At 45.4% G+C, this 10,476-nt stretch overlaps 2 protein-coding genes across 3 annotated transcripts; both read left to right on the top strand.

Moving 5' to 3' along the window:
* The first annotated feature begins 1,899 nt into the window (after positions 1-1,899).
* On the top strand, positions 1,900-5,376 carry LOC133884401 (uncharacterized). 2 transcript variants are annotated; one of them, XM_062323797.1, is made up of 5 exons: positions 1,900-2,195; positions 3,173-3,305; positions 3,402-4,046; positions 4,200-4,320; positions 4,925-5,376. In XM_062323797.1, exons 1-5 carry the CDS (start codon positions 2,119-2,121, stop codon positions 4,948-4,950), a joined length of 1,002 nt encoding a protein of 333 aa, XP_062179781.1. In that variant the 5' UTR covers positions 1,900-2,118; the 3' UTR covers positions 4,951-5,376. The 2 variants fall into 2 exon arrangements, with proteins under 2 accessions (XP_062179781.1, XP_062179780.1); XM_062323796.1 differs by lacking the exon at positions 4,925-5,376 and having other exon boundaries at positions 4,200-4,765.
* An 884-nt stretch (positions 5,377-6,260) lies between these two features.
* On the top strand, positions 6,261-7,654 carry LOC133884402 (ferredoxin-6, chloroplastic-like). Its single transcript, XM_062323798.1, has 2 exons — positions 6,261-6,619; positions 6,991-7,654. Exon 2 carries the CDS (start codon positions 7,012-7,014, stop codon positions 7,465-7,467), a length of 456 nt encoding a protein of 151 aa, XP_062179782.1. The 5' UTR covers positions 6,261-6,619; positions 6,991-7,011; the 3' UTR covers positions 7,468-7,654.
* Positions 7,655-10,476: the final 2,822 nt, after the last annotated feature.

Genomic DNA, 10,476 nt, shown 5'->3' with positions numbered 1-10,476 from the left:
GCAGATTTTATTAAAACGAGCGTTACAAAATCGTGCAAAGGCGAGCTATACACAAAAAGAAAGAAAGAGGAGGGAGGAGAAACGCTATAACCAGGCTAAGAACAAGGAACTAAGGGGGCATTCATTCTGTGTGACTGATAATAAACCGTCTCACGAAAACAATCCTTCCATCTAGAGAAGTTTGCATCTGACCTCCCAAAATCTCTGCATTTATTTGCTTCCAGATTTCCCATGTTGCTATGGAGAAGACTTTCATAAAAAATTAGTGTTGAAAGTTGCTTTTAGCTTCCTGTATGATACCGAAAAAATCAAGCTCATAGTTCCATGTTAAGCGAGGGCCGGGTCTTGGAAGAAGAACAATGGAAGATGCTATGGAAGATAAACTGTCCGGGCAAAATTAAACATTTTCTCTGGAGAATGGCTCATAATAGTTTGGCTCATAATAGTTTGGCTCTTCGGGTTAATTTGGAGAGGAGAGGGATGGGCCTTGATACAAAGTGTGTGATGTGCCAGAGATTGAATGAATACGTCAAGTACCTTTTGAGGACTTTAGGTATGGACTTGTTTTTTGAAGTTAAATTCGGATGGGGCTTTCAAGGCAAACAATGGTGAAGGAGGATGGGGGTACGTGCTAAGGGATGACGCTGGCATGGTTGTTCAAGCAGGTGCAGGAAGGTTGCCGTTTTTGCTTGATGCATTTCACGCTGAAGTCTATGCGTGCATGGCTGGAATCAAAGCAGCAATTGATCAAGGAATGGGTCATCTGGTGGCTGAAACAGATTATCTGCTTCTTAAGCTGGCATTTGAAGGAGACACATTCAGTTTGGCGCCTACGGGGTTATGATTTATGAGATGAAGGAGCTGCTTCGTCGATATTTTATTAGTTTTTCATCGAGTTTTTCCGTCCCAGAGAGTGTAATAAAGTAGGGCTTGGTTGTAATGGTCTTGGGTACTCTCCTGCACTCTCGCTGTGGGATGTTACTCCTCCTGTACAGAGGATTTAGGTTCTGTTAGGATAGCTTATAGCTTTTAAGTTTCTGGCTGATTGAGAAAATAATTATGATTGTTAAATTTTAGTTGTTATTTTTTAAATAAATTTTTAGCTTCTCAGCATATAAAAAACTAAAAAAAACCTCTCCTAACTCGCTTCTTAGTTTCTATTTTATTTCAGCCACAATCAATTCTAACTAAAAATCACTAGAGACAGGAGTCAAAAGCTAACCTCTTAAATAGCTTCTTGTTTTTATGAAAAAAAAAAGCCTATCCAAAGGGATGGTACTCCTCTGGTATAGAGGATTTGGCTCCTGTTAGGATAAGTTATAGCTTTAGATATTTTGTCTAGCTAAGATAACTTAAGAGATTTTGTCTAGTTAAGAAAACATACGTGGCTATTAAATTTTGATTGTTGATTTTCATAATAAATTTTTAGTTTTTTAGCACATTAAAAATCAGAAAAACTACTCCTAACTTATTTCTCAACTTCTAGTTCATTCCAACTATAACTGTTTTCTCAGCCAACCAAAAACCAATAGAAACCAGAGCCAAAAGTTAACCCCTTAGATAGCTTCAAGCTTTTTTTTTCTGAAAAAATCAGAAAAAAACCTATCCAAAGAGACCTAGTGGCCAGTGATATCATCAATTTATTCATGCCAGTTATTTTTCTACTACCATCGATAAATAGTTTCGCTTATATATCATTTTGACTTACCGTCATTGACTCAGATAGTCTCATATTTTATTGACATAAGTAATATTATAATAAAAGGCTGATTTTTAAGTAAAAAATCATCAATTTACTCGTGATAGAGATGTGTCAAATGGTTAATGGAATTTTATTCCACTAAAAACAGAACGTCATGCCTGGTGGCAGGATTTGCTACTTTGTCAACCTTTCGGCAAAATCCTACAAGGAGCACCACCAGGCAGTGCTGAACCACCAACCGGAAAGAGGGAGGAGCCGCAACGGAAAGTCGGAAACGCAAGGAGGCAACCAACCAAACAAATTTCCACTCCAAAACGAGCACCAAATCCACAACGCACGCTTTCCCCTCCTCGCGCGTCGTCCTCCTCCTTCCGGCTGCTTCGAATCCGCGCGGGCGGCGGACCGGATCCCGCTCCATGGCGGAGGGCTTCGGGCGGTGGGAGTCGGATCCGCTCTTTCCCGCTGCCGAGTGCGTGCAGGACTCTGCCGACAGGTACGGTCTCCTCGCTCCGCCCTGTTTGGCTGCTTCTTCCTTGATCTGCTGCGTGGCGTCAGAGCTTGGCGCGTGGTTTCGTAGCCTCACGAGATTCGTGGCGCATTATGTACGATTCGGTGCCTGGTTCTATAAGGGAGCAGTTCTGGAGCTCATTAAATTCTGTGCGGATTGGCATTTGCGACCAAGGAGCTAGGCCCAAAATTGCAGGTGAGTAGTGAAAGGCGGGGACCGTTTCGTCACCCAAAGTTTCATGGCTGACTTTGACGAGAAATTCTGGGAGAATGGAAGTTTAGTTGTATAAACCAAAGATGCCGTATTTTGGTTTGGCTCCTTAGGAGCAGAAACCAAAGAGCCCCTCAATCTCTGTCACGGACTCACGATTGAGGTGGGGTGATGCGGGGAAAAGAACATGGTTTCATATTTGAGACAAAACCATATTTGAGACACTTCTTTCTGGAGTCATGAATCTATCTATCTGTAGATGCAAGCCTGTAAATTCTTTGCATAATTTTAGCTGGTTGTTAGTGTCATGTTCGACCATAACCAGCCAAACTAGCTTTTCTATGGGCACAAACTAGCTGTCGATCGATGAACCCGCAAGGCTGCAGAAGATGAATTGTGTTTATCAGTGTTAACTACCCTTTCTGTTTCTATCTGGGCTAGGATTTGGAAACTTTTTAATGCTGTAGTTTATAGCTTTCCACTTTCTCAATTTAATACAGTGCCTTCTGGAGAATTAGTGTGTCAAAGCTGCCTTTTCTATTAGAAAGAAATTATAAAACTAGCTGTTTTTATCTTGGTGAAATACAGTTTATTGAACATCGGACCAATTTATATTGTGACTGTATTAAGGGGTCAAAGTATCCAACAGTATGATAGGGTTTATAAAGATGATTTCTTAAATACTACAAAGAGTAAGTAACGGGCAATTTGCTGAATGTACTGATAGCACATCATTTTGGGTTGGTGTACAGGATGGAGGGTGTCTACCGCTTGCTCTTGCATGAAAGGAAAGTTATGCAGGATGGTACTTCAGATGCGAAGTTTCATGCTCCAGTGCAGTATGAGAGAGATGTGATTACTGCTCTCGGAACTACCAAATGGCAGGTTCAAACAGTCAAGCTTTCCATTTATAGTCTTTTAACTTTTCACATGTTCCCATTTATAGGCCTTTATTCTCTTTATTCTCCTAACAACTGGCAGTTGGAGCAATTTGAGAGGGAGGTGAATGCAGCTGCATTCTCTGACAAGTCAAAGTCAAGGGAAAATGCAATCTTGAAATTTAGGCAATTCATTAGAGCTATAGCTGAGCAGATTTCTCAGGTGGAAGAAAGTTTGGAGAATCTTAGGATTTCCAATAAAACTCCAAAACATTTATACTCAAGTGAACATGATGGAGATGGGCTGGCATCTTTTCTTTGTGGCAGCAACAAGGATGACCATGCATATTATTCCACTGGTACAGATGAAATTGTTGAGCTTAAGCTCGACAATGCTCCTAGAGTAAATGGTTATCATTCCACTGAAGAACATACAGCATATGAACCCAGATACTCAGAAAAGGATGTGGAAGGAGCAACCAAACTTCAATGTTCAAGTGGAGAAAGTGCACATGAAGGGGATCATAACAATAGCAGTATGTATAGTTTTGATGCTGATGATTCTGTAGGTAGGAGCCATTTTTGCAAAAACAAACTGAGCAGACAGTACCGTAGTTTTGTAAGAAACTTATGGTTTACAAAGCAAGGCCGTGAGAGCTTTACAAAGAGGAGGAAGGATGGAGAATATACGGATAGCTTGAGAAATGGAGATCCACTACCTTCTTTCAGCCGACCTCCATCTGGAAGGGTATGTTACTCTTCTCTAATCATGTAATTCATGTTCTGATTGTTCACGTATCGCAATCTAGGCACTGTTTTGGCATAACAGTTCATTAGTGCTTAGAATAAACTTGCTGTGTAGTAATTGTCCCAGTAATGACTTTGTTGCTAATTCTTGCAGGCTATGTACTTCTGGCCGGAGCTCATCAAGAGAAGATTAAGTAGATCTGAGTGCTTTACAAGTCACAATTATTCTCAAATTCGTTTAGCAACAGCAATCTTAACTGCACTTGCTGTTCTCTGTGAGTTTCTTTCTGCCATGGTTCATCTGTCATTTTGTTAAGCATTTAACTGTGATGATTGATCATAATGTTTTGGGAAAAAAGGATGTTTACTTTAACAAAAAAAAGCATTAAGTTTTCATATGTTTGAACACCTGAAAAAAGATCGGAACACCAGTATTTTCTTAGTATTCTATGTTCCCTCACAAATATTTAGCATTGATTAGTGGCAGTAGTAACTGACCTGAAAACTTGAAAGCGCCATTGAAAACTCTTTAATACCAATCGAGATTCACTTATCATATGATTCATAGACCCTGCTATTTATTTCTCTATTATATGAAATCAGAAATAAAGAAGATCTGCACTATTCGGACTAAAACATCATTAGAGCTATAGAAGATCAGTGTGAAAAACTGCCTTTGAGATTCTTGAAATGTCATCTTATCTTTTTTTTTTTGGGGGGGGGGGGGGGGTCTTCTGTTATCAGATGGTTAGGGAACTCTTTGTTACTGGTCACGTAGATTATGTGTTGGAGCATTGACCTGCACCAAACCAGGACAGTAATTCTCATGAGATCTGTTTCTCTTCTCATGTATATGAGATTATTACGTGCATGCTGCAGGCTTGCTGGTATCCCACGTGAGATGACTGATCAGTATCCAGTTTTGGTGCGTATTATGTATGTATTTCCACGATCCACGGTGTACTGTGCCAAGCTGTCATGCCGTGCATACCGAGGTTTGTAAACGTCTGCGCAGTTGATAGCTGTGGTCACTTGTGATTAGCGTGACCCATCATCAACACTTCCCAAAATTTTCCACTAATCCACATTTTTTGTTCAAAGCTGCCACATGATGTACTGTAGTATTTGCTCATCTTACTGGTATAACTCAGAATTGCCAGATCGGTGAGATTGAAATCCGGGTGTTTATTTCTGGGAAGCAGTTTACTTGTGTTAATATATTCTTATGAAAGGCACACTTGAATCGAACTGATTCATTGTATTGTACCTAGTTTGTAACTGCCCCAGTGCCCCTGCCTGGGATATTGTATTAAATTTGGTTTTTTGTGGAATTGGAACTCTGTCCTGTTGCTCCCGCGTTCGTTTGACTCACCTCAGATGCATTGAGCAGGGACGACCTTTCGGAGTGCGTTTTGCATTTGCTTGCTGGGCTGCTGTGCCTTTTCGCGGCCATCAACTCTTCGCAATCATACAGCAATAAGCATAGGGAGAGCAACTGCAAATCTAAGTACAAACCACATCCGAGAGTTGTTTTTCTTTGTGAAGTGGGGGAATAGCACTTGCATCTACTTATGATTACCTGGTTAAGCTAAGCGATGGAACTGACACAAGTGTTAAACAGTTTAGAACTATCCAAATGTTCGACTACAGAATTCCAAAAGTTGCGAACATGATTTGTATTCTGTTTGAATAATATTATCTTCTCTGTCTGGATTTGTACTTGAGCCTTGTTCAAATATAAGAACACGGACATAGATTCCTCAGACCTCAATACAAGAACACGAACATAGTCTTAATTACCACATTCGAACAGTATTTTGTGTACGAGTTCGATTATGAATTTGAATATTGACCAAAAAAATGGTACCAAAACACGGCTACGCAATTTAGTCCCAAAGAGAAACGTTTCAACTTAAATTCAACATATTACGGTGGCCTGGTGTCTTCAATTGTTGTTTATAAAATAGTGCTATGAATCAGGTGGATACTCGAATCCAACTGAAATTTCAAACCCGGCGCCCAAATGATAGCATGATCCCGTCGTACCGATATGTAAGGCCACTGCGTCGTTCGAGTTTGACCCCCGTACCTCATCACTGGCACGTGGGGCCCTTGTGTCATTGAGGACACCTGCTGGCTGTCTGCGCTAATCCCGCCCCCTGATCCCCACCAAGGGGCGCCTCATCCCGCGAAGCCACCGCCCTAATTGCGCCCAAATCCGCCATCTCGCCGTAAAATAAGCAGCTCCTCAAGGTCGTCTTCGCAAATCTTGCAGCACCTCGGCCTTTCGCCCAAGCAGCCAGCCGCGCCGAGTGCCCGACCGACGGCCCAGAGCAAAGCAGAGGCGTCGCGGCCGCGGCCAGTGCCAGTTGCCGGACGGGCGGGCGGACCGGACGCTGCGCCTATTAATAAGCCGCGCCGTGCGCGTGCCCTGCCACCATCCATCCCCACCTCCTCACCTCGCGACCCAGCCAGACCCCGCCTCGCCCCCGCCTCGCCTGGAAACCGGCGTCGGCCGCGACCCCGCCCGACCACCGCTCCGTCTCGTCGAGAGGGGAACAGGAGGAGGAGGAGGTACGCATCGACCGATCCGTCACCTTGACCGCACCCTCGCACGCACGTACTCGCGGCAGGATCCTGCAGTGGTAGATCGCGCTGTCTGATGTGGATGCGACCCTTGTCGCCGTGCCGTGCTCCGCCCTCGGCCCCGCGTCGTGGCAGGTTGTTGCACGCGCACGCCTGCCGGATCTGAGTCCTGCTCGGTAGATTTAGCATCGGACCAAGCTGGTATCTTTTCACAAGGCAATGGTTGACTGCGAGATTTCACATGAATTTCTGATGCTTGCTTAGCCTCGATTGGTTCCATTTCCACGAACCTGTGTTCTCAAACTTTCCTATGATCTGATTCCATCTTGTCAAGATGTGAACTTGTGCTTTCTTTCCAGTAATCTATCAGGACCAGCAAGATGTCGACCGCCACTGCCCCAAGACTGTCCGTCCCCAAATCCGGGGTAAGCTTCCAGACCGCCGCTCCGGCGACCAAGAGCCCTTCTTTCATCGGCTACACGAAGCAAACACCCAACGCGTCAGGCCTACGGCTCTCCAGCATGTTCAGGGTGTCCGCGACGGCCGTGCACAAGGTGAAGCTGGTCGGCCCGGACGGGGCGGAGCACGAGTTCGACGCCCCCGAGGACACCTACATCCTCGAGGCCGCTGAGAACGCCGGGCTGGAGCTGCCCTTCTCCTGCCGCGCTGGGTCGTGCTCCACCTGCGCGGGCAAGATGTCGGCCGGCGAGGTCGACCAGTCGGAGGGGTCGTTCCTCGACGAGAACCAGATGGCCGAGGGGTACCTCCTGACCTGCATCTCGTACCCGAGGGCTGACTGCGTCATCCATACCCACCAGGAGGAAGAACTGTACTAGAGTGCTAGTGCTTCTTGGTTGAAGATCCGATGATAGGGCTAGCTTTTGTTATCTAGAGATGAGCATCTCTTTCTTGCATGACTAAGTTTGTTCGAGACACCGTGCCATACGAGTTGTGAAAATAATTGCCGTAATACTATCAAATATGGTTTAGCAATTCAAACTGCATTTGCTCTGTTCACCACAATTGCAACGATTGAACGTTATGCTATCAGAAGTTTGGCATAGGATAGCTTCTAGTAGGAAAATTTGGCTTCTCCTCTGTTATCATACTGTTCTGCGAGATGTACGTGACAATGACATCAGTTCACACCGTTGGGAATAAGGCAGCAACAAAGCACCAATTAATCTCACATCTTATGATGAACAATGAGAAGAGCTTCAACCAACAGATATGCAGAGTAAAAAACCATGAGACGAATGGGTCTACTTCAAACTTCTACTATAATCAACAATGGGTACAAGGAGTCTTCTCTAGAACCTATAGAGGATTGCGACAACAGTAACACATTCATCAAGTTACAAACTTGTCATCAACAACAACATCCGTACACAACTAACGAGACGTATGACAAACAGTCAAACAGAGAAGTAACAGTTTCTGCCCCATTCGGTTATCAGCTCATCTCACATACCACGTACCGTTTCTGAATGAAATTTGGTAGGAACGTAGTTCCACGAGTCCCCAACACACTCTCAAAATTTCAGCTCAATCGGACACCGTTTCACCACCCAAACTGAACTTCTACCGAAAATTCGCAGTGCTGAAACCCCTCTCAAATATGACACTCCACTCAACCAACTGACCAAATTGAATACTATAAGTTTAGAACGAGCTCACCAAGTTTTATACCAATCCAACTACATTTGAGTCTTTGATCATAAGTTTGAGAACAATTGGTCCAAAGTACCAAATCTGAACAGATTCACCTCTCCTCTCTCTTCCTCTCTTCTCTCGAGTAGTGTTGTTTTGCGTTGCTCACTCTCGCTCACACTCAAAATACTAGTAGAAACTGAAGCAAAAGGAGGCTAGGGTTTTTCTTCTTTTCTCCTCTCTTTCAAGGAGCATCCCAACCTAAACAATTGTTGTGCTGTTGCTGGGCACCTAATCAACATCCATGTGGTGGGATTTAGCCCAACACACATATTATTAGAACTCTTTGATTTTGTTTTTCTTTTATTTTTGGGCCTAGTGATTGCTTCATCCCCAGCTAAGTCTAAATATGTCACTGATTGAACTAATGGGTAAATAATAGCTCGGTTCCATATTTGGTTCATTGCAAAGCTTTGCCACACCATACCTTAAGGAGCTGATTGGTTGCCTGCATGTGAGGATTCTTGCTTGAGGATGCGTATAATCAAAGGGAGAAGTGTGTTTGGTTGCTTATATCTATTGTTCTAGCTTGGCCCGAGGGATGCAAATGTATGCCTTTAGCCTGGACTGGGAGCTTCCTTCTGCAGCCTAGTCCGGTGGATGTAGACTCTTGCATCCACTTATGTAGACAGGCTTATTTGTCAGTATCGCTGTTGGAGGAATTGCTATTAAGGACCACCGACGTCCCTTGGCCCTGGAGACTCGGAGCCTTACAAGCCTTCGAAAAGATCAACCAGGAGAGGGCTTGTGCCCCCCCCCCCTGTGCAGTGAGGTGACCAGCATTTAATGCTGGTGCGTGGTGGCCGCCTGACGCTATGGCGCAAATGGTGACCGCCTGACACGATGGTACAGTGCGACGCCGAAATAGACGATCCGTCACTAGGACAATCAACTTACCAGCCGTATGGATAATTACTAGGCTAGCCCGCTCTTTGATTGTACAGTATAAGATATATACCTCTGCTTACCTCCTAGGGGAACGTTTGTATATTCACACTCTGAATATCAGTATAAATATAGACCCTTGGTCATCAAGCCAAAGGGGGAAAAAATACTCCCGACAAATGGTGTCTCCATATTCTCCGCCTCTCCTTCAAGTTTGAGTCATTCGTGTGACTTGGCTCTTGCCGCACTTTGTTTGTGGAAGACAATTTCTTTCACCAACAGTGTCGTCATTCGTGGGGAGTGAATAAGTATAGAAACACTAGGAGAGGTAGGATGCCACCAAAGAACAAGATTGCAGGGGTGACAGTCCAGGCGGCTGATTCCCCGGCCACGTCCGGGCAGAGGTCCACACGACCGTCACACCCAAACTCACGCTTAGCCGATGCCTGCCCCTCCATGGGAGAAAATGAGAACCCTAGGGCCAGTGGCGGTCCGGACATGACACCGGCCATGATTGACACCAGGGACCTCGCCGGTCTAGGGGTTCCGCGACGGCAACAAGGTGCGGACCTCGAGCTTGGCTCTAGACACATAGCGGCCCTCATGGCCCAACTGGAGGAGCTACAGGCAGCCCTGCAGGCATCCCAACCACCTATCTGCACGACCGTTGTGGCACCCATAGCAGCCAACGCTGCGCTGGCCTGGGCTCTGAGGGCCAACGAAGGCCTTGTCGTCACGACGCATCATGACCACACGACGTCCATGGTCAACTAGCAGGCAGCAAGGCTTCCGACCCGTCGACATGAGGCCCCGCTCATCTACTCCGACTCTCCCTTTTAGGCGGACCTACAGGCCATACCCTTTCCAGACGGGTTCTGAACCCCCAAGTTGCCTAAATCCAAGGGTGATTCGGATCCGAAGGAGTTCACTCGTGCATACGCTCTCGCCATCGAGGCCAACAGAGGTGGGCACACCACCATGGTCAAGTGTTTTCCTCTCGCTCTGGAGGGGGTAGCCCTTCAGTGGTTCTGGGCGCTTGAGCCCAAGTCCATCTAGACCTAGGCCCAACTCAAAGACTCCTATTGTAACAACTTTCAGGGTACATTCGTCGAGCTAGTGACCTTGGGGAGCCTATATGCTATCAAGCAATAGCCTATCGAGACCCTCCGGCAATACTTCCGGAGGTTCGCCCAAACCAAGGCCCAGGTAAAGGGCATTTTAGAATTGCCAGTCATCAATGCAACAACCCA

This window comes from Phragmites australis, chromosome 11 (genome assembly GCF_958298935.1).
Source record: "Phragmites australis chromosome 11, lpPhrAust1.1, whole genome shotgun sequence".
In the NCBI taxonomy this organism is placed as follows: Eukaryota; Viridiplantae; Streptophyta; class Magnoliopsida; order Poales; family Poaceae; genus Phragmites; species Phragmites australis.
Note: the sequence above shows the minus strand (reverse complement) of the source record. Positions and strands in the feature narration are given on the sequence as shown.